The sequence below is a fragment of the Schistocerca americana genome, chromosome 6 (assembly GCF_021461395.2).
Source record: "Schistocerca americana isolate TAMUIC-IGC-003095 chromosome 6, iqSchAmer2.1, whole genome shotgun sequence".
Lineage (NCBI taxonomy): Eukaryota > Metazoa > Arthropoda > Insecta > Orthoptera > Acrididae > Schistocerca > Schistocerca americana.
This window is the reverse complement of record NC_060124.1, coordinates 471160959-471186269: the sequence shown is the minus strand read 5'-3', so window position 1 is coordinate 471186269 and position 25311 is coordinate 471160959. Positions and strand designations below refer to the sequence as shown.

Here is a 25311-nt window from a genome sequence, read left to right as displayed (position 1 = left end):
AAATTGTGCTTCAGGTCGCAAAAACGAGGAAATAAATACGCAGAAATAGCAGAAAAAAGGACGAATTAGCAGGGATATAACCGCTAATGGTGTTTTTCGGACACTTGCAAAAGTACTAGCGTACTGTCAAGTCGTTTTGTAAGACTATCACTGCAAAAATGTACATCAGGCTCTGTAATACTATAAAGTGCCGTATCATACAGAAAACTACCAAAAATAGAGTGCATCTGAACTGTGACACCTATCGCAAAGGAGCAGGATGTAATATCACTTGCCCTTAAAAGTTACGTAGCTGGTTTATTCCCGGTATCAAATGGATACTGTTAAAATGTCTGCGCAACATATATAAATAATCCACGGCACGTACGAAAAGAATCCGTCTGTACTAGGGATGTAGTGACATTCTAAATATACAGGGCGTTGTACGGACAAACACACGACGTCCCGAGAACACGTTACCTGGCCGGCAACGTATGTTGACAACACACAATCTGTTCTGCGCATGTGAATGCTCACTCCAGAGATATTTACTCTATGGTAATTTCAGACACATCTGAGGGCGTTGCAATGTGATCTCTGGAATCTACGATATTTGCATTCACGAACAGATGATTTAGGAACAACTGTCTATCGCACAGCGTCCTCTTTCGAAGGTGTGAAACGTCTTCTCAGCCCACGGCAACCAGGCAGCAAGTTTCTAGACACACGTATGTCTAGACACACGTATGAGCAGCTGCGTTGTGTCTGCTAGACAGCTGGCGCCTTCGAAGCGGCTATCAGCTTGCTGTAGCAGCGGGCGTGACAAGTTTTATTTCGAGGCAAACTCCAAGCCAAGTCCCGCCTGTACACCGCCCGTGGCGATTACGTCACGGCACGTGACACTGTAGGTGTCAGCAGCCGTCTCGGCCGGGGAGCGATAAACTATTTCAGGAACTCCATTCAGAAATGAACAAAGCTCATCAGAACATAAAATTCACACTTGAAAAAGAAAATCAAATAAGTTTTCTTGACATTACAATAAAAAAAATGGCAAACATACATTCAACGTCTTTATAAACCAACAGCCACAGACACAATAATACATTCCACATCCAACCACCCCCACAGCCAGAAACTTGCAGCACTAAGACACATGTTACATAGAATAAACAGAATCCCACTCAGCAAGAGAAACTATGAACAAGAATTGAGTACAATCATACAAATAGCTAGGAACAACGGGTATGACACACATGTGGTACACAGGCTCAATCAAAAAATGAAAAACGCAACATTTCCAGAATACAAAAGAACTCACAAGCTGAAAACTTACAAACACACTCAATGACAACACCACACAGAAAAGGACCAGATGGTACACCATGACCTACACACATAAACCAACACACAGAGTTACAAACATCTTAAAGAGACAGGGCTTCAAAATAGCATATAAGCCTGGGCAAACCCTTCAATCACACCTAAGCCAGCCAGCTACCAAGAGGGACAAATTCCAACAATCAGGAATATATAAACTTGAATGTCAAAGTTGTGATGCAGTATACATAGGCATGACATGCAGGAATTTTGAAACAAGATACAAAGAACATATCAGATGTTGGAAGTATGAAACAAACCATTCCACATTTGCAGAGCATTTAAAACACTACAATCATCATCCTACAAACATGGAACAAGAAATGAAAATAATGAGAATAAGCAACCATGACAAACATCTTATACAAACACAAGAAAACTTCCACATCCAGAAAGCCATAGCGGAAAACAAACATGTGATAAATGAACAAACACACAGCAGCACAGGCTCCCTACTACACTTAATAAAGGAAATAACATAAAACAAGGAAACTCTTCCCCACACCATCTGGACACACACACACACACACACACACACACACACACACACACACACACACAAATGCATACACGAACAGACCAGAGATACTTCAATAATTACACTCATAAGTTTCGATCTTTGGAAAAACATTTGACAGTCGGCAACAGAAACCAAAACATTGCATTAAAACAAGCGTTCAGTGCATAGTGCTGTGGAATGTGGAAAAAACCGCAAATTGGCGTTCATAAGAACAACAACAACACCAAAAATGCAACAGGAGCGTAATATGTAAGAAATTGTCCACGCAACCTGTAAGTATAGTTCAAAACATTACTACTTAATAGGAAATAGCAACAACCAGAAGGCCCGCAGCTCGTGGTCGTGCGGTAGCGTTCTCGCTTCCCACGCCCGGGTTCCCGGGCTCGATTCCCGGCGGGGTCAGGGATTTTCTCTGCCTCGTGATGGCTGGGTGTTGTGTGATGTCCTTAGATTAGTTAGGTTTAAGTAGTTCTGAGTTCTAGGGGACTGATGACCATAGCTGTTAAGTCCCATAGTGCTCAGAGCCAACCATCAGAACTGTTTATAACCTATAGGCACAGTGACAAAAATGTAAATAAAATAGCTAACATATGTACATATTCCAGGCCACTGATGATGCCTTGCAGAAAATAAAGGCGAAACGCGTATGGCACTAAAATTGTGTTTGTCAGTTGCTGTCAGACGGTCCATAAGTAAAAATTATCAATATACCGTAATATTTCAGGAGGGTTTAATAATTCTTGGCTGCGGATTTACATGCATGCAAGTTCTCGACAGCACACGACAAAATGAAGACCTTAAATCTCTACCTTTTCAATTAATAGTGATTTCTCGTTGGCCGTGCACGGAGTCGAGCCTTCCCGACGTGTGGTGGACAAGCCTACTAGTGTGACGTCACAAGCCCACTGCAGGGGCCCCGCTTTACCCAGTGTGACGTCAGAAGTTCAGTCATCAGCAGCGAAAAGACTGTCGCACCATGCACAATATGGAGTGAGAAGTCACGGCGTTCGAAGTCGAAAAGAGATTTTTGGCAAATGGTATCACGCAAAGCAGCGAGTGCAGGGTGACACACGGGAGATGGACAGTTTTGAACTGCGTAGTACTGAGGGCACGGTGGTGGGAGGTGGTCATGGTGGGGATAGTTCTGATCCACACAAGACGCCATTTCATTTACTCAGTCACTATGGAGCAGTGGAACTTGCAACGTCGAGTGTTTGTCTATGACAGTTTCGTGAAAAGTGGTGAGTCTATTATTGCTACGCAACGATTGTTTCGTGCGCGGTTTAATGTCGGTCGACATGGAGCTGTTCCGAGCCGTAACACAGTCCTCAGATGGGTGGAAAACTTCAGATCCACTGGAAACATACTGGATAAGAAGCATCCTGGCCCGAGACGCAGAGTAACGACACCAGAAAATGTTGAAAGGGTAAGGCAAGCGGCAGTCAGAAGCCCAGGACGGTCAGCTAGACATCATGCTAGTGAGTTACGAATCAATCGTGAATTGGTTAGACAAATTTTGCATAAAGAATTAAAAATTCCATACCTACGAAATGCTCATTGTCCAAAAACTTAAGGAAACTGATTTTGCTGTACGAGAAGACTTCACTTACAGAATGCAAGTGATTTTAGGATCGAATGAAAATGAAGTTTTATTGATGAGCGATGAAGCTCATTTTCATTTAAATGGGACCGTGAATAAGCAAAACCTACGTTACTGGGCTCCAGAGCATCCACACCTTATCCACCAGCGTCCTCTACCCTCAGAAAAAGTAAGTCTTGTGTGCTCTTGGTTCTGTTGGCATTATTAGACGTTATTTTTTTGAAGAGAACGGGGCCACAGTTACTGTGCTTCGTATGCTTGAAACATTCTTGAAATCAGAACTAAGAAGACTACGAATCCCTTTAAAACGCGATTTGTTCCAGCAGGATAGGGCAACATCGCACACTGCAAACACTTCAATGACAGTTCTTAGACGCATGTTTCCTGGCCGGATAATCTCACGCTTTGGCAATGTTCCTTGGCCTCCCAGGTCTCCCGACTTGTCAGTATGTGACTGTTTTCTGTGGGGGTACCTTAAGAACTGTGTCTATAACCACAAACCACGAAATTTGGATGAGTTGAAGAATGCAATCATTCAAGAAATTGCTGCCATCCCTGCAGAGATTTTAGTCCGTGTGATGGAGGATTTTGAGAAGAGACTTGAGTCGTGCATTCGAAATGATGGACTTCGCCTTGACGACATTATTTTTCACAAATAACTTTAACTAAAATGGCAAATAATGAGCTTTGATTTTGTGTAAATAAACATGCGTTAATTTTAAAGTTGGCTGAGTATTATTTCATTAAAAACCGTCCGCCTCCCGTGTGTCACCCTGTATTTTATGGTACAGTAAATAGTAGAAACTTTGTCACACATAGAGACACCGAAGAAAGGAAATGTCACTGAATGTCTAAACTATTTAAAACTAACACTGCTGTCGCGTGCGTCGAAAATAATGCTCAGTGTAACCAAGAACAGGATTAAAAAACTTTAATAACATACCTCTCAGGATTAGTTTGGTTTCAAGTCAGGGAAGGGAACTAGAGAAGCTCTCCTAGTAGTAACAACTCTTCTAGAATGGAGACTAGGTGTTAAACGGAAGACGTATGAGGGTGTGCTGAAAAATAATGCCTCTCAACTTTTTTTATTCTGTCTTCAATATCTGTTTAGGTGCGCTCCACGTCAGCGACACTGGTGTAATGCGCTTATTAAAGAAATTAGGCTTTCGCTGCGGCAAAAAAATCGATCAGGCTCATATTGTTATGGAGAAGCGACGTCAGTGAAAAAAGAATTGCGTATTTGAAGCAATTTAAAAAAAAATAGGTAGGAAAACAGAGACGTTGTTTACGCTGATCAAACTTGCATTTGTGCGAGGATAAATTTAATTCAATGACTGAAGAAGATTGGATTCCGTTGTGCAAACACGTTTAAAAAATTGAATGAGAAAACATGCAGCAGATCCCCTTCGACGACGAAACAGATAAAACAATCATATGCTTAGGTGGCGTAAATAGAGGTAGCGAAAGTGATTTGGTGATTATGAATTTAAAGATGGAGAGCTGGAACGGGTAACTGAGCTGCCTGGTAATGACGGAACTCAGCGGCAGTTCTCTCCGTGACGCCACCCACACTTTCAGATATCTATTGCGGAGAGTATTACAAGTCATACTCTACTGGCCATTAAAATTGCTACACCAACAAGAAATGCAGATGATTAACGGGTATTCATTGGACAAATGTATTATACTAGAACTGACATGTGATTACATTTTCACGCAATTTGGGTGCATAGATCCTGAGAAATCAGTACCCAGAACCGCCACCTCCGGCCGTAATAACGGCCTTCATACGTCTCGGCATTGAGTCGAACAGAGCTTGGATGGCGTGTACAGGTACAGCTGCGCATGCAGCTACAACACGATACCACGGTTTATCAAGAGTAGTGACTAGCGTATTCTGAAGAGCCAGTTGCTATGCCACCATTAACCAGACTTTTCAATTGGTGACATATCTGGAGAATGTGCTGGCCAGGGCAGCAGTCGAACATTTTCTGTATCGGGAAAGACCCGTACAGGACCTGCAACATGCGGTTCTGCATCATCCTGCTGAAATGTAGGGTCTCGCAGGGATCGAATGAAGGGTAGAGCCACGGGTCGTAACACATCAGAAATGTAACGTCCACTGTTCATAGTGCCGTCAATGCGAACAAGAGGTGGCCGAGACGTGTAACCAATGGCACCCCATACCATCACTCCGGGTGATACGCCAGTATTGCGATGACGAATACACGCTTCCAATGTGCGTTCACCGCGATGTCGCCAAACACGGATGCGACCATCATGATGCTGTAAACAGAACCTGGATTAATCCGAAAAAAATTAAGTTTTGCCATTCGTGCACCCAGGTTCGTCGTTGAGTACACCATCGCAGGCGCTCCTGTCTGTGATGCAGCGTCAAGGGTAACCGCAGCCACGGTCTCCGAGCTGATAGTCCATGCTGCTACAAACGTCGTCGAACTGTTCGTGCAGGTAGTTGTTGTCTTGCAAACGTCCCCATCTGTTGACTCAGGGATCGAGATGTGGCTGCACGATCCGTTAGAGCCATGTGGATAAGATGCCTGTCATCTCGACTGCTAGTGATACGAGGCCGTTGGGATCCAGCACGGCGTTCCGTATTAACCTCCTGAACCCGCCGATTCCATATTCTGCTAACAGTCATTGGATCTCGACCAACGCGAGCACCAGTGTCCCGGTACGATAAACCGCAATCGCGATAGGCTACAATCGGACCTTTGTCAAAGTCGGAAATGTGATGGTACGCATTTCTCCTCCTTGCACGAGGCATTACAACAACGTTTCACCAGGCAACGCCGGTCAACTGCTGTTTGTGTATGAGAAATCGGTTGGAAAATTTCCTCATGTCAGCATGTTGTAGGTGTAGCCACCGGCGCCCAACCTTGTGTGAATGTTCTGAAAAGCTAATCATTTGCACATCACAGCATCTTCTTCCTGTTCGGTTAAATTTCGCGTCTGTAGCACGTCATCTTCTTGGTGTAGCATTTTTAATGGCCAGTAGTATAGATCTGGGAATCTTGCTGGCCACGGGCGTACCTCAACATCACACAGTTCATAGAGACACATACTATGTGTGGAGGGGCATTGTCATGTTCAAAAATGGCGCCATTACACTGTCGTGTGAGAGGTAACATAATCGTATCTGTAATTAGTTTCTCAGTAAAACTTTCCGCGCAAAAAATTAAAAACCGCTGCTTTGTGGACTCGCATGTATGCTCCACTATGCATTCTTTCTTATTCGATTTTGAGCGAACTTTTCGTCTAAAACATAATACTAATTACAATTTTTTGCGTCTTATAGCCTGACATCACAGCTTAATAATAAACTAGTTTTCTTCTCGTTATTTCCCATAGTTATTGTGACACTTTATTATAAAGCAAAACACTGCGTTTGTTTTGTAACGTTCTCAGTTGCTTGCCAGTTTACGTTTCGTGCGTTTTAGGTCCTACATTACTGCATACGTAATATAGCTGGCAATCGAAATTGTTTTTAACGATGGAAGGAGAGAGACTCCTCTTTCAGTTCTCGAGAAAATACGTGAGATATGTTGGAAGTTGTCCACGACGGTGTTGGAAGCTAGGCGCCACGCGCGAGGCTATTTCAGCCTGCTGCGCGGAATGCAGAGCCCTCTCGTGTTTCTCTTTTTCTTGTGCCGCGGACCCACGCCGAAGCTCGGAATGAAAACACTTAATGAAATGAAAAGACGCTGGGAGTCTAAAACCAAACTTTCCGTTGCTGCATTTTAACGTCAGCCAAACACTTGCACCAGTTTACCTTATTGTAATTAGTACTTTCTCAACAGTAGAAGTAGCAAGTCCCAAATGTTTGTCCTGCTTTGTCAGTTGCTCCAAAACGTGGAAAGTGTCTGAACATATTCTATAGAATTAATGGAATTTATGATAGTATTGGCAGAGCTCACGAGAAACCACAGCTGAACCACGTTTGGTATTTATAGCATTGTTGGGTGCATCCGGAACTTCCTTTCCATTTTCAATTTCTTCAGCTTTAAATAATAAATCTGAATCATGAGTTCTTCAGGAGGGCACACGATGCATCACAGCGTGTAACTGAAGTGGCGTGGCAATGGGAAACGAAGTCGAAGTACGCGGGTAGTGCGATTGTTGCGCACATAACGTCTAAATTGTACACAGACTTACTGAGAGCCGTGCGGGGTAGCCGCCCGGTCTAGGGCGTCTTGTCACGCGGTCCACGCGGTTCTCCCCGTCGGAGGTTCGAGTCCTCCCTCGGGCATGGGTGTGTGTAAGTTAGTTTAAGTAGTGTGTAAGCTTAGGGACCGATGAACTCAGCAGTTTGGTCCCATAAGACCTTACCACAAATTTCCAAATTAATTGCCGAGAAATTTTGGCGGTATATGAACCAAATGGCATGCCGCGTTCAACTGTAGTGAAATGGTGCCAACAATTTGACCAAGGCCACACAGACGTGGATGAAGCAGATCGGGAAGGAAGAAAGATCATGCACCATGCGATTTCTGTCTTGTTGGCAAATTGAAAGAACACCTGAGGGTGGGGAGGGAGGAAGAGATATTTCAACCATGAGGACATTCACATAGCGTTTTTGAGTGACTGCGTGGACAAAGAGTGGATTTCTACCGTGGAGGAATTGTGTACAGGGACGTGCAGAAAATGTTGAAAATACTGTCATGTAATTCTGTCACTGTGAAGCATAGCACAGCACTCAGTAAAAATTACTTGACCTACCGCAAATTCGTGTTCTTATAACACAACATTTCGAAACATCCGAAATGAATTTGTATGACAGCTGTACTAGAAGTGTTCCATGACCTTCAGCCACTTTTAGTAGCGAAATGAAATTTCCTTATATCAGCTGCACCTTCTTCTTTCTTTTGCAACGAAAGCTTTTCAAATGCAATATCTCTCCACATCGCAGTTTTTGAGAAGCTATGCTAAAACGATGTACTAAATGCTGATGTAAACAACGTTTTATAGACAGTATTATGAAAAGCATAGATTGCTACTCACCATATAGTGGAGACGCTGAGTCGCAGACAGGCACAACATAAAGACTGCTATACGTTTGACCTTTTGGCCAAAAGGGCTTTTCACACACACACACACACACACACACACACACACACCCGCCTCGGTAGCTACGCGGGGCTGACTCGAAGATTTTTCCTGATCACGGAGTGGGTGTAGTGTTGCTCTTACGTTCGTATCGTTGTAACTGATAATAAAATCGTCTTCAATACGCAATATTTCCATTATTACTGGAGATGGCTGAATGGCACGACTCGAAACTGAAATTTAAATTTAAAAAAAAGAAAAAGAGAACGTTCGCCGGCCGGAGTGCTTCTAGGCGCTACAGTCTGGAACTGCGCGACCGTTATGGTCGCAGGTTCGAATCCTGCCACGGGCATGGATGTGTGTGATGTCCTTAGGTTAGTTAGGTTTAAGTAGTTCTAAGTTCTAGGGGACTGATGACCTCAGAAGTTAAGTCCCATAGTGCTCAGAGCCATTTGAACCATTTTTTGAGATCGCTCACAGACATAATCACTAAGTTTTTTTTTACGCCGTCTGGCCTCAGCGGTCAGAGTGAGTCGTCGTCGTGTGTGTGTGTGTGTGTGTTTTTGTGTGTGTGTGTGTGTGTGTGTGTGTGTGTGTGTGTGTGTTTTTGTGTGTGTGTGTGTGTGTTTTTGTGTGTGTGTGTGTGTGTGTGTGTGTGTGTGTGTGTGTGTGTGTGTGTGTGTGTTTTTGTGTGTGTGTGTGTTTTTGTGTGTGTGTGTGTTTTTGTGTGTGTGTGTGTTTTTGTGTGTTTTTGTGTGTGTGTGTGTGTGTGTTTTTGTGTGTTTTTGTGTGTGTGTGTGTGTGTGTGTGTGTGTTTTTGTGTGTGTGTGTGTTTTTGTGTGTGTGTGTGTGTTTTTGTGTGTGTGTGTGTGTGTGTGTGTGTGTGTGTGTGTGTGTGTGTTTTTGTGTGTGTGTTTTTGTGTGTGTGTTTTTGTGTGTGTGTGTGTGTGTGTGTGTGTGTGTTTTTGTGTGTGTGTGTGTGTGTGTGTGTGTGTGTTTTTGTGTGTGTGTGTGTGTGTGTGTGTGTGTGTGTGTAGATGTGCTTGTGTGACGGTACCTGTCTGTGACTCAATGTATCCTCTATATGGTGAGTAGTAATCTATCATTTTCATAATATTTTCGTTATTACGTTCTGGACTTTCCATTGTATATTTTAGACACAAAATTTTTCACTTTTATTATTATTTAAATCGAGAACACTTCTGGCGTATTAAAAGTGAGTGTGACGCAAGTTATATTTGGAAGGGGTTAGGGGGAAAGACAATAACAAACTGGGAAACTGTGCCCTGCCTGCCCCCCCCCCCCCCCTCTCCGTGATCCCCCCCCCCCCCCCCCTCAAGAACCGAACCTTGTATCCGCACCGCATCTGGTTCAGAACCTTGACCTGCGAGCGATTCTTGTCACATCGCGTGTAAATGTGTTTTCAGTCATGTCCCAACGCGGCGATCCTCTCTTCGGATCGGTCTGGTGTGGCTGTCGACAGGCGCTGGATGATGTCGCGCACACAACCCTACAAATTATACAACTGAGTATACTGAAGATTCGCCGCGTGGGATTAGCCGAGCGGTCTGGGGCGCTGCAGTCATGAACTGTGCGGCTGGTCCCGGCGGAGGTTAAGAGTCCTCCCTCGGGCATGGCTGTGTGTGTTTGTCCTTAGGATAATTTAGGTTAAGTAGTGTGTAAGCTTAGGGCTGCTGGCCTTAGCAGTTAACTCCCATAAGATTTCACACACATTTGAACATTTTTGAACTGAACATTTTCGCCTACGGTCAGTGAATTTTATCTCTGAAACTTGGTCTGACTAACATGCTGTCTCTGAGTTGCCTTGTACAGGATCACCAGCGGGAGATGATGTAGACAGGAGCCGGCAATTGGCGCTGTGTGTGACGTTTTGCTGACGTGCGCTCGCTTGTTACAGGAACCATCCCGCACTGGGTGAAGGGCACGCTGCTTCGCAATGGTCCCGGCAAGCTGCACGTGGGCGAGATGCGCTACAAACACCTGTTCGACTCCGCAGCGCTCCTGCACAGGTGCGTCGCTAGCGTAACGTCTGCGTCTCGCTGCAAGTTATCACCACATCTACTACACTCATGCTCATAAATGAAGGATAATTGCAGAATGTTGTGCCACACAACGTGGCACTACACAAAACTGGCGCTAATAGCGTAGGCACATAGGGAACACACACGACACAGACCTGTAAGTCCACGGTATTGGTGATAAGTTGAGAAAACCGTCCCAAAACACATGTGATACAAAACGCTACTGTTTCCTGCGCATGTATCACGACATCAATATGGGATATGATCACCATGCACACGTACACAGGCCGCACAACGGGTTGGCATACTCTGGATCAGGTGGTGGAGCGGCTGCTGGGGTATAGCCTCCCATTCTTGCACCAGTGCCTGTCGGAGCTCCTAAAGTGTCCTAGGAGTTTGAAGACGTGCAGCAATAAGTCGACCGAGAGCATCCCAGACGTGCTCGATGGGGTTTAGATCTAGAGAACAGGCAGGTCACTTCATTCGCCTGATATCTTCTGTTTCAAGGTACTCCTCCACGATGGCAGCTCGGTGGGGCGTTATCATCCACCAGGAGGAAGGTGGGACCACTGTACCTCTGAATAGGCGGACATACTGGAGCAAAATGACGTCCTGATACACCTGACCTCTTACAGTTCCTCTGTCAAAGACAGGCAGGGGTGTGCGTGCACTAATCATAATCCCACCCCACACCATAAAACTATGACTTCCATACAGGTCCCTTTCAAGCCCATTAAGGGGTTGGTATCTGGTTCCTGGTTCACACGAGATGAAAACCCGGCGAGAATCACTCGTCCATGAACATAACCTGGGACCACTGTTCCAAAGACAATGTACTGTGTTCTTGACACTAGGCTTTATGGGCTCTCCTGTGACCAGGATTCAGTGGAATCCACCTTGCAGGTCTCCGGGCGAATAGACCATGTCTGTTCAGTCGTCTGTAGACTTTGTGTCTGGAGACAACTATTCCAGTGGCTGCGGTAAGGTCCCGAGCGAGGCTACCTGCAGTACTCCGTATTCGTCTGCGGGCACTGATGGTGAGATATCGGTCTTCTTGTGGTGTTCTACAATGTGGACATCCCGTACTGTAGCGCCTGGACACGTTTCCTGTCTGCTGGAATAGTTGCCATGATCTTGAGATCACACTTTGTGGCACACGGAGGGCCCATGCTACGACCTGCTGTGTTTGACCAGCCTCCAGAAACATAAATTCATCACTTCGAACCGGAAACAAGACAGCAGTCCATGGAGTGGCGCCACACCAAATCTCCTCAGAAGAAAAAGTTCAAAGCTGCACCCTCAGCCGATAAAGTCACCATAGTTTCCACCCCTCATAACGTCATCACTGTGTGTTCTTTTAGCCATTTTCAACACACAGTCTCCATTAGCGCGACTGAAAACGTCTGCACACTTACTCGCAGCGCCGTACTCTGACATGCACCAACACACCTCCGCCTATGTGGACTGCTGCCAGCGCCACCGTGCGACGACCGCAGGTCAAATACACCGTATGGTAATCCCCGAGGTGATTTAAACCCGCAAACCGCCCACGAGAGCGTTGTTTCACCATGTATCAGCGTTATCCTTAATTTATGAGCATGAATGTACTTCCCTGCCTCACAAGCAGGAAGAGGCATGCATTCAGGTACACAGGGCACTTTCAACACTACACACTCTATCAACTATCCATTGCTAACGCAACACATTTTTTTTTCTGAGAGCAGCTTAGTTTTATTCGGGATTCCAATACCCGTTACTATTCCCCACCCATTGTCATGGAGAAGGAGACGTTCCTCTACATTCTTCTGACGACGAACACACTGAAGTCGTTTATACAGGGTGAGAAGTATTGAAACCGACAAACGCTGGGAGGTTGTAGGGGCATTAAAGCAAATATTTTTCCCTAATGTCATTTTTTCCTATGAGGATTATTTAAACCGGTGGAGGCCGTATTACGCTCTTCAGTTGTTAGAGGGCGTATTCAGTTGTAGGCAACTGCTTTTCACCAATGTAGTAGTGCATTATCTCTGTTTACTGATGGAACGATACACCTGAGTCAGTACACTAATATGGTTGGTGCGTACTACGTAGCGCACCACAACGGACGGAGCTGCACAGTGGGTTTATCAACAACAATATCCTAATCGCCGTATCCCGCATATACGACCTTTGCTGCTGTGTACCAACGTCTCCGTGAGACCGAGTCATTTAGCAGATTACCTGGACAGGGGCGCCGTCGCACGGTAAGGACGCTGCAATTTGAGAAAGCTGTCTTGCAGCATGTGGAGCGGAATCCTTCAATCAGCACTCGTGCAATTGCACGTAACATGGGGACGAATCAGACGAATGTGAGAACAGTCCTTCGAGAGCAGTTGTTACGTCCCAGCGTGTCCACAACCTGGAACCAGTTGATTATCCACCCAGGGCACAGTTTTCGCAGTGGTACCTGGAAGAGTGTTAAATGCATCCTACATTTCCATCCTCTGTGTTGTTTACCGATGAAGCAACGTTCGGGCGTGATGGAGTCTTCAACATGCACAATTCGCATGTTTGGAACGACGATAACCCGCATGCCAAGTTACTATCGCTCATCAAGTACGGTTCTTCGTTAATGTGTGGGTCGGTGTTGTTGGGGACTGTTTAATTGGGCCGTATCTGCTACCTAGGCCATTAAATGGCAGGCACTAATACAATTTTCTCGCCAGAGCATTGCCAGGATTGCTGGAAGACGGCCCGCTCCCTACAAGACAACGCTTGTGGTTCCAACATGACGGGGCCCCGGCACATTTGTTGTCGTGTGCGTCGATTCCTGGACCGACGGTTCCCAGAAACGTGGATTGGCAGAGATGGTCCTGTACCATGGCCTGCTCGATCCTCAGATATGTCCCCTCAGGAATTTTTTTGTGTGGGGAGAGATGCGCAACCTTGTTTACGCAACTCCTGTTGCATCGCAAGAGGATGTGATTGCCCGGATAGTAGCAGCAGCAGGAACAATTCAGGATACTCCTGGAGTTTTTGCCCGTGTCAGACAGAACATGATCCGACGGTGTAACCTTTGTTTACGTGTCAAAGGAGGAATTTTTGAAAATCTACTGTAATTGAAATTGAGTTGTGCTAATGTGTTTTCTCTTGGTCGTAAGAAAATGGGAAAGTGTTTGCTGGTTTAATTAATTTGCCGCCAGAGAAATCTTCATCTACCGGTTTAAATACTCCTCATAGGAAAAAAATGACATTAGGGAGAACTATTTGTTTTGATGTCCCCTACAACCTCCCAGAGATTGTCGGTTTCAATACTTTTCACCCTGTACAGTTTCCTGAGGGTAGCACAATACACATCAGAGTGGATCGTTGCACTACGAGGGAGGGCATCAAACAGAACAGCCCCTTCAGAGAACCAGAAGACGGAAGCCATGACTTCACCGGGTCACTTTTTCTTCTGAGGAGATTTGGTGTGGCGCCACTCCATGGACTGCTGTCTTGTTTCGGGTTCGAAGTGATGAATTCATGTTTCATCGCCTGTTACTATATTCGATAAAAAAGTTGTCACGATCAGCTTGGTAACGCACAAGCAAACCTGCACAGATGGTTCTTCACAGCTCTTTATGGTTTACCCAGGCTGCGTTCACACTGCCGGCCGGGCCGAGCCGGGCTGACGCTGCTGGCTCGGCTCGTGCCTGGCCAGCTCAGGCCGACGTGTGGTGCATTCACATTGCGCGCCGCGCCGAGCCGGGACGGCGAAATGGGGGAAAATCCACTTATCCGATTTTCATGTTTTAAAAATTCTTAGCGGTATGTGAGACTTCGCCACAACGTTTTATGAACTTATTTTTTTCCTTAAAAGCATTACTTACGTCGTGAAAAAAGAAAAAGTCTACTTTTCGTTTCGCGTGATTTCTTAGTTTCGTAACGCTTCCCAACCGATTTTGAAGAAAGTATGCGGCTAAAAAATCTGAATTTTGTATACGTGGTAGTGTAACACCTTGGCTTCGTATTGAATCATTTATCTTTCCATATTTCTTAACAGTCATTGTGAAATGATGCTATTTGTCAACGTTGTGCACTTGATTTACAAATCTTGTAGTGAAAAAGTTACGTAGCGGGTAGCTTACTGTTAGATCCGTTTTAGACCATACATTGTTGCGAATGAAATGTAGCTAAAAGTACCAAAAAGTTTTTGAAGTGATAATGATACTGGTATCTGTCTCTGGTCACAAGTAATGAGAGCTATTCAGTGGGGTCAGTGCCGCGCCCGCAAGCCACGGAGTTCGCGCGGTTACAGCTTGACTTAGTACATGTACAGGTAGAAGTGTCAATGACATAGGTCTGATAAAATTTGGTGTAAAACTAATCACAAAAACAAACTGGACGTTTGTGATACGTTTACTGCAGAAACTGAAGCGCAATTCTGTAGTCTCGTTGTCTACTTTTACAGAAAAAATAATGGAGAGTTAATGAAATTACTGTAGATCGACGCAGATGTGCGTTTCATTGTTCTTCATTGTTTTTTTTTTCTTCCTTGGCGGGCTGCGCTGTCAAGGTAATCCCCACTCTTTGGCTAAATGGCTCTTAGTTGTCCGGAGGCCAAATAAATAAATTTAAAAAAATCCCGACCCTTCGACAGCTGACAAGCAAGTCAGTGGAAAACGCATTTCCAGTCAACAGTTGCTCGCCTTTAGCTAGTCTGTGCTGTCGGTAGAACAATGTCTTCACTCTTTTATTGGTATTGTTTTGACTCTGCAGTAACTCTTCGAGTTTTGAAGTACAGAAGAACTAGTAGGTTATGGATTCATCCCATAAATAGCGACAGACATTTAGGATAGTTTTTTCTTTACATGAAGAACTTAAAAACTATCCTGAAAAATTTTATTCATATTACAGAATGAATCATAATACATTGCAGTATGTGCTCCACAACATTCAAGACAAAATTTCGAAACAGAAAACATATTTTCGCAGAAGTATAACAGCAGAAGAAAACTTGTGTGTAACGATAAGGTAAGATACGTTAGTACACACTTTTTGGTTTGCAATAGAACTTAATTAATTGTAGTCATGCTTTTGCATTTTAAATTTCACAACGCTTACCTCTGAGGGGGAAGAGAGTTTATAGGACTCCTGAGAATCATTAGTGAGTAATTAGCTTCGTCATTTTGGGTAATGTCTTGCTGTGCCTTCAACGAAGTATCGCAGAAATACTTCTTCAGAATTTTCCAACTTTTATTCTTTTTTCTTCATGATGTAGCGCTTGGCAGTGGTGATGGTTCATCATGTGGAGCCACTGATAACCTCACAGAATTCTTTTCATTACCTTGTAAGATAGGCAGATTGATAGGCGAAGAGTTTTGAGATAATGCCCTTTGACTCAGTGGTTCTATTTCCACTGATAAGGAACGGTGCATAGCTCTTGGAACTTAGGAAAATCATATGACAGAACAAAGCTCGAGTGGAATTGTATTCCCTGGATCACATGACATTTTGCCAAGTTATAAAAGTCATTCTCTGTAACTGTCTCTCAGGTCTTTGCATTTCGATATCATTATTTTAATTGAAAGAATATAGTATGGCCATGTCTCTTTAATTATTTATTGTTGTAAAATTCATTGTCATCTGGTAGGGACACATTTCCGTCCCTCAGTGACACTCATATCTGCCACCGTTTACAAGTAAATGCGAACTATTCAGTGGCGGCAAGCTATTGTTGTAAATGCATGTAAATACGGTAGCTTAAATAAATGAAATAAAAGTAATTTCGCATGAATCATCATAATAAACGTAATTTTTCCTCACTGATTGTGAAATGTGAGGTAACATCTTAAAATAAAAGACGTGTGCAGTCACACTTGTGATGAAAGCAGAAGGGAGACGAGTGATGCGTGTACTGTAGAAGCTGTAGTGCTGCTCCACAGGCTTGCGCCGGCAATATTAAACACTCGGGATGTCGCCGGCTCGGCTCCGGGAGGTTCACGCCGTGTCGGCGCGGCCCGGCCGCCAGTGTGAACACCGCGATTCAAAACCATGTGTTTGATAACAAAGCGGGCGGCGGCAGTGTGAACGCAGCCATGTGGCGAGGAAGCCAGCGAGCACACATCTTCGAGTGCCCCACCTGGTGGACGAGTGTGTCAGCACTATCAAGACAGACGTCCAGTTGTTCAGCGTGGTTTTTGACTGTGATCCGTCGATCACCTCTAACGAGAGCGTCAAAAGTTTTAACATTGCAGGAGTCACATCTGTGTGTGGCTGGCCAGCATATGGGAGAGTAGTCAGGTTTGCGCGACGTTGTCGCCATGATGGCACACACCTCGCCCAAAGACTCACTCCGCATTTGTCCACTGTCAGGTCTCCGTATACATTCTGCAAGCGCCTATGAATATCTGCGATGCTCTGATGTTCCGCCAAAAGAAAATGGTAGCTATGTGTTTGGAACGCACCTAGTCACAGACGCCATTTTGAAGGCTATCTATAGCGCTGTCACCTGTCGGAACTTCATGAAACCGTAGGGTCCGAAGCGAGAACATTCCAAGATGTACCACGCCAAATTCCGCATTTTTTTCAATCGAAATTGGCCGAGAAAAGAAATGTGTTGAATTACTTATTGGTTAACCCCGGAAAGAATGGCATGAGATAATCGCACGCAAAACTGCGCGTCTTAACCTCGAGGAGTAGTTGAATGATTACCTATTCAAGGTCTAAGAGAGGACATTTGGTAAGACTATTAGTAAAGTGAAGATACAGAATATCGACATAATAGGTCAAAAACACAGGGAGGACAGCAAAAATATCGCCAACGCCTTGACATGTACTTTTTTAGGCAACATAACTACAAAATGAGAAGCGCTGTTGATTTTGCAAGACTCCAATGTGAAATACCACAACACGATCGTCATTTCATCACCAGACTTCATTCTGTGCTACATAATCAACTTTCTGCTCCGAAGTACAAGCCTATATCATTGTACGATTGCTAAAAGCAGGTTATGACATTGACATACCATCATCGTTGTTCTATAATGTAATTAGTGGGCGATTAATATAGGACGGCTTGAATGTGGAAATGATGAAGTGGCTTTACTCAGATGCGTATATTACTCTATTCCACTTTGACTGCGTGTTATTGGCAGGACACAGAAAATGTAACAGTCCTGCTGAGGAGACTGCCTACACTACCCTTGTCCGTCTTCTTTTAGAATACTGCTGCGCGGTGTGTGATCCATACCAGATAGGACTGACCGAATACATCGAAAAAGTTCAACAGCACGTTTTGTATTATCGCGAAATATGGGACAGTGTGTCACAGAAATGATACAGGATTTGGAATGGAAATCATTAAAAGCCTTCTACCAGTTTTTCCATTCGTCTGTAAAGAATTCGCGTTAGTATTTTGCAGCTGTGACTTATTAAACTGATAGTTCGATAATTTTCGCATGTGTCAACACCTGCTTTCTTTGGGATTGGAATTATTATATTCTTCTTGAAGTCTGAGGGGAATTTCGCCTGTCTCATACATCTTGCTCACCAGATGGTAGAGTTTTGTCAGGACTGGCTCTCCCAAGGCTGTCAGTGGTTCTAACGGAATGTTGTCTACTCTCAGGGCCTTGTTTCGACTTAGGTCTTTCAGTGCTCTCTCAAACTCTTCACGCAGTATCATATCCCCCATTTCATCTTCATCTACCTCCTCTTCCATTTCCATACGGTAATATTGTCCTCAAGAACATCGCCCTTGTATACACCCTCTATATACTCCTTCCACCTTTCTGCTTCCCTGCTTTGCTTAGAACTGGGTTTCCATCTGAGCTCTTGATAGTCATGCAAGTGGTTCTCTTTTCTCCAAAGGTCCCTTTAATTTTCCTGTAGGCAGTATCTATCTTACCCCTAGTGAGATAAGCCTCTACATCTTTACATTTGTCCTCTAGCCATCCCTGCTTAGCCATTTTGTGCTTCCTGTCGATCTCATTTTTGAGGCGTTTGCATTCCTTTTTGCCTGCTTCACATGCTGCATTTTTGTATTTTCTCCTTTCATCAATTAAATTCAGTATCTCTTTTGTTGCCCAAGGATTTCTACTAGCCCTCGTCTTTTTACCTCCTTGATCCTCTGCTGCCTTCACTATTTCATTCCTCAAAGCTACCCGTTCTTCTTCTACTATATTTCTTTCCCCCATTCCTGTCAATTGTTCCCTTATGCTCTCCCTGAAACTCTGTACAACCTCTGGTTCTTTCAGTTTATCCAGGTCCCATCTCCTTAAATTCCCACCTTTTTGCAGTTTCTTCAGTTTCAATCTACAGTTCATAACCAATAGATTGTGGTCAGAGTCCATATCTGCCCCTGGAAATGTCTTACAATTTGAAATCTGGTTCCTAAATCTCTGTCTTACCATTACATAATCTATCTGAAACCTTATTCTCTCAATTAATTGTTTTCCTTCCATTAAATAGGTTACAATAGGCATTTCCCAATTTTTACTCTTTTGAACCACTACCACATGCTGCAACGTCGATTTTCAAATCGATTAATGTGGAAACTGATACCGTGTTCCCGCTCACGCACAACCTGTAGGATAAAACATAAAACTGTACAGTATGTTTTATACTGTAAGTCATTTTGGTTCTCTGAGAACTATAGGCGGCATTATTAAGGGCACTTCAAAAATGTTTCCACAACGTTGCTTCGACTTAGTGCAGTTTGTAGTACAGTCTAACTCATCAAAAACAGTATTTCAATCCGTTTTTCCTCTTAAAGTGAAGTCATGCAATGCGCAAAACAACACTCGAGAAACAGCTAATTTTAACTTAGTGCGATTACTTTATACTTATTTCGCAAGATTGTCATTGGCGATTTCTTCTACACTCATGGTTTTGTTTGTCATAATATTAACAAAATTACTTCACTTTTCAACTACATATTTCGGACATTCGGAATTCATATGCATTTTTCAAATGCGTGTGACTTTTTGAAACTGGTGAATGGTCGGCTTGTTAATGCGCCCTGGTGTCTGCCGTGCGTTGTATGTGGCTGAAGAAGCATACAAAACTTTAGAATAAACCAACTATGTTTATAACGACAGCAAGATAAATCGAAATGTTCTCTTTATGTCATCCACATCATTCTTGGAATTATAATTTTTGTCAGTTTGACATGGATCCAATAAAATCTTATACTTTAGGGAATTGTCAATTTCTCCCTTTTTCGACGTAATTTTCCGGCATTTTGTCCATCAGTACAACTGCTGGGATCTGTAATGGAGATATTTGAGTTTGACTCGCCGTTTACTTGTGGTATTTGATCGTAGGTGGTATATTTTTCAATTCTCTCGCTTTCATTCGTTTATAAGGTCCAAAAAACACGATTGATGGTCATTTTTCCACTCTACCCACTATGCTTTCATATTTCACAATGCACAAAAAACTAAGTAAACCACTTTCATGCCTCACTGCTCACTTACAACTCATTTTTGACTATGGAAAAATTGAGAGATACTGCCGACATGAGAGATGCAGCCGACAACTCTTTTACGCCCTACAGACCAGCTGATCGTGAAAGCGCATTATAAAGATTCTCATTCTCAAACATGGTGCTTGTTTGTAGTAGTGATCATGAAATTAATTAATGATACTGTAACGATGCTGTAATTAATGATGGCTGTCTTACAACAATTATTCAATTAGCGCCACCCATGAAAAGGCTGGCAACAGTTCCAATGACGCCAACCTACAACTACGAACAAGTACAGTTAACATCCACACAGTACAAATGAACATCCCTTCAGCAAAGGAAAAGAAATATAAACAATAAAAAGCTTTAAATTAATGCCTAACATTTTCTAACGATTATCTGAATTTTGAAGGTGTAAGCCTTTCTTGAGCATTTTTACTGTGCAACTGTTTCGTTGCGCCAAACACTAAAGTTCAGGAAGATGCTCCCACATAATAACATGGGAACTGAGGGTTATTTTTTTCATTCTCTAGAAAGGTGAACATTTCGGAGAGGACGCTCAGCGTGTATGTCATTCTTAGGCTGCGGTCACAGTCTACATCTACATCTATATCTATACTCCGCAGTCCACCATACGGTGCGTGGCGGAGGGTATCTCGTACCACAACTAGCATCTTCTCTCCCTGTTCCACTCCCAAACAGAACGAGGGAAAAATTATTGCCTATATGCCTCTCTACGAGCCCTAATCTCTCTTATCTTTGTGGTCTGTCCGTGAAATGTAAGTTGGCAGCAGTAAAATTGTACTGCAGTCAGCCTCAAATGCTGGTTCTCTAAATTTCCTCAGTAGCCATTCACGAAAAGAACGCCTCCTTTCCTCCAGAGACTCCCACCCGAGTTCCTGAAGCATTTCCGTAACACTCGCGTGATGATCAAACCTACCAGAAACAAATCTAGCAGCCCGCCTCTGAATTGCTTCTATGTCCTCCTTCAATTCGACCTGATAGGGATCCCAAACGCTCGAACAGTACTCAAGAATAGGTCGTATTAGTGTTTTATAAGCGGTCTCCTTTACAGATGAACCACATATTCCCAAAACTCTACCAATGAACCGAAGACGACTATCCGCCTTCCCCACAACTGCCATTACATGCTTGTCCCACTTCTTATCGCTCTGCAATGTTACGCCCAAATATTTAATCGACGTGACTGTGTCAAGCGCTACACTACTAATGGAGTATTCAAACATTACGGGATTCTTTGTCCTATTCATCTGCATTAATTTACATTTATCTATATTTAGAGTTAGCTGCCATTCTTAACACCAATCACAAATCCTGCCCAAGTCATCTTGTATCCTCCTACAGTCACTCAACGACGACACCTTCCCGTACACCACAGCATCATCAGGAAACAGCCGTACATTGCTATCCACCCTACCCAAAAGATCATTTATGTAGATAGAAAAGAACAGCGGGCCTACCACACTTCTCTGGGGCACTCCAGATGATACCCTCACCTCCTCATGTTAGTCTTTCACAAGTTCGCTGAATGACAGAAACAGAAGGGTAACTGACCCTTGTGTGCACAACTTCAAATAAATTCAGCAAAACAATTTGTGTAATCTTGGTTTTGAAGGTCGCTAAGAATCATCTCGAGTATGTAGCATAACGTTTCTCTCTTCATCTCATTCATGTGTAAAACTTTACCGGTAATTCCAATAACTGAGGAAAGAGTGTGCAGTACTTGCCACGTTCTTTTCGAGACAAATATAGCTCATCCGCATGCATCTGGCATATTTTTAACAGCAAAAGCCGCATTATAGCACTCGTCTCCAAGCACAGAGGCAGTGTGGTACATACCTCATCCTAAATCATACATAGAATAGATTCCAACCTAACGCGACCTTCTTGACCCAGTCAAAACAGACAAAGTAGATCGAACGCATTGTGAACAAGTCGTCGGCCAATGTTATCGGGTGACCTCTGGCGACGGCGTCTGACGACCGTTATCTGTGGCACTGTGAACACAGTCTATTAGTGTGATCACCTACATAATTTTTGTGTAGTAATTCCGTCACTTGGTCGATTGGCATCTGCATTTCATTTTATTCATAGTGTCCGGAGTTTTTTCACGTATTATCTTTCTTTCCTTATACAAACAAGTATTAAAATCCTGAATAATCTGGTAACAGAAATATAAATTTAATTTTGTATACAGGTACCGCACTTTACTTAATTTTTCAAGGGTTACCGGTATGTCATTTTTTTTTTTTAATTTTCACTTAATTTTTGAAGGTTTGTGTTCAACGTCAATTTATGACACAACAATTCAATCTTTTAATGTTTGTAGCAACGAACAACACATGTACCTGTAGGAAAAACGCAAGCGTTGCTCAAGAATATATTTGTACCTCACAGAGCTGTACATAAACTCAAATTACGAGTGCAATGTGTTTTTCGCGCTAACAAAGTTGACACGGCGCGGTGGCTGATGGGAGCGACTGTAAATGGGAAATGCGTTTACTGTCGCTACCATCATCCACCGCGCCGAGTGTCAACATTGTTTGCGCGTGTAGGTAGTGTACCTACCAATCAGTTCAGTTACTGTTGCTCCGCATCAATACCGCAACTGACTGTAGTAGATTGTGCATGACGGAGAAATCATAACACACCTTCTTATTTACACTCTGTATTTTAAGAGTCGCGTGAGCTGATATTTTACAAAAGTTTGAGCGTGATCGTGTTACAAATGATTAATTTAGGCAATCAGACCGAAGTTTAATTACTCTTATCCAAAACAAAACACGTACAAAACAACGGGGATTGTTGTAAGTTGTTTCTGCCAGGTAATACAAATCTGTAACTATGGTAAAATTATGGTCCCCGGTCCCATTTGTACATACTTCTTAATGAGAAAAAGAAACTGCAACAATTAAACTCAAAATTTCAATTATTAATTAAATGTATGCGTTAGATACTTCTTGAGAAACCTATTGAACCAACTTTGATGTTGATTACCGGTATGTATTTACTGAGAGACACCAGTTAACTCCCTCACTTTTTATTTATTTATTTATTTATGAAAATATTCCATATTGTTGTGAGGGAAGCGCCATGTAACGTACTGACCAAGTATGTCAAATCTGCAGCCCTACTTTCTTTGTATAACCACACTAGCTTAGCACCCATTGCGTCGCTCGCATACACTGTATGGCCTGCATATATTTTTTGTTTTGTTTTGTTTTAACGAACCTTTGTGTTGTTCGCAAATTGCAACACCTTCTAAGCTTTTCAGGCTAATTAGGACCATATAAGTATGGTCTTTTCCGAATGTACTTCTCACCAAAACGACTCTGGTAGCTGGAGTCCAAAGTTTTTGTAAAACACACGACTACCACACTTTGCAAGCAATCAAATATCACTAAAAAACTAATTTATATTGAATAATACTGTCAGAACAATGCTTGTTTTCACCAAACGGTATCGTCAAGGTACTGGTCAGTAGTTTTTCAAGATAACACAAACTTCAGACAGTTTTTGTTCGGAAAACAAAACTGTTTTCTCGTTACAGAAATTGTGACATCGAGGTAAATTTTAGGATTTGGGCCAGAAACCTCCCGTATAGGCACCATGAGTTGTTGCAGTAACAGTCTGCATGCATGCATAAATGCATAAATTAAACGCTGTTGACAAAGAAGTGGCAGTGCCAAGAAATTGCAAGAGAAATTTCCAGACACATACGTTCTACACGACCACGAACAGCCACCACACTGAATGGTGATCTCTCCAACAACAGAAAAAGAGGTGAACAGGCAATACATCAATAAATAATAAAAAATTCACAGGATTGAGATCCCAGTCAGGGTCCTTAAGAAATGTGCAACCAACATAAATACTCCATTAACAATAATAATGGATCTTCAGACCTGGCTGCTTTCCTGGATATGTGAAACAAGCAAAAGTAATAGGCCTACCAATACTGAAAATAAGGGTGATGCAGAAAATGTAGAAAACCACAGAACAATTTATTTACACTCCTGGAAATGGAAAAAAGAACACATTGACACCGGTGTGTCAGACCCACCATACTTGCTCCGGACACTGCGAGAGGGCTGTACAAGCAATGATCACACGCACGGCACAGCGGGCACACCAGGAACCGCAGTGTTGGCCGTCGAATGGCGCTAGCTGCGCAGCATTTGTGCACCGCCGCCGTCAGTGTCAGCCAGTTTGCCGTGGCATACGGAGCTCCATCGCAGTCTTCAACACTGGTGGCATGCCGCGACAGCGTGGACGTGAACCGTATGTGCAGTTGACGGACTTTGAGCGAGGGCGTATAGTGGGCATGCGGGAGGCCGGGTGGACGTACCGCCGAATTGCTCAACACATGGGGCATGAGGTCTCCACAGTACATCGATGTTGTCGCCAGTGGTCGGCGGAAGGTGCACGTGCCCGTCGACCTGGGACCGGACCGCAGCGACGCACGGATGCACGCCAAGACCGTAGGATCCTACGCAGTGCCGTAGGGGACCGCACCGCCACTTCCCAGCATATTAGGGACACTGTTGCTCCTGGGGTATCGGCGAGGACCATTCGCAACCGTCTCCATGAAGCTGGGCTACGGTCCCGCACACGCCCCAACATCGTGCAGCCCGCCTCCAGTGGTGTCGCGACAGGCGTGGATGGAGGCACGAATGGAGACGTGTCGTCTTCAGCGATGAGAGTCGCTTCTGCCTTGGTGCCAATGATGCTCGTATGCGTGTTTGGCGCCGTGCAGGTGAGCGCCACAATCAGGACTGCATACGACCGAGGCACACAGGGCCAACACTCGGCATCATGGTGTGGGGAGCGATCTCCTACACTGGCCGTACACCACTGGTGATCGTCGAGGGGACACTGAATAGTGCACGGTACATCCAAACCGTCATCGAACCCATTGTTCTACCATTCCTAGACCGGCAAGGGAACTTGCTGTTCCAACAGGACAGTGCACGTCCACATGTATCCCGTGCCACCCAATGTGCTCTAGAAGGTGTAAGTCAACTACCCTGGCCAGCAAGATCTCCGGATCTGTCCCCCATTGAGCATGTTTGGGACTGGATGAAGCGTCGTCTCACGCGGTCTGCACGTCCAGCACGAACGCTGGTCCAACTGAGGCGCCAGGTGGAAATGGCATGGCAAGCCGTTCCACAGGACTACATCCAGCATCTCTACGATCGTCTCCATGGGAGAATAGCAGCCTGCATTGCTGCGAAAGGTGGATATACACTGTACTAGTGCCGACATTGTGCATGCTCTGTTG

The 25311-nt window shown here is 44.0% G+C and overlaps 1 protein-coding gene across 4 annotated transcripts in view; it reads left to right on the top strand.

The window, feature by feature from the left end:
• LOC124619382 (carotenoid isomerooxygenase) overlaps window positions 1-25311 on the top strand; it is a 374524-nt gene that overhangs the window by 270394 nt on the left and 78819 nt on the right. For all 4 annotated transcript variants that reach the window (XM_047145721.1, XM_047145723.1, XM_047145724.1 and 1 more), the window contains one exon: window positions 10459-10570. In XM_047145721.1, the coding sequence (XP_047001677.1) occupies window positions 10459-10570 (112 nt within the window). The remainder of the gene's footprint in view (window positions 1-10458; window positions 10571-25311) is intronic.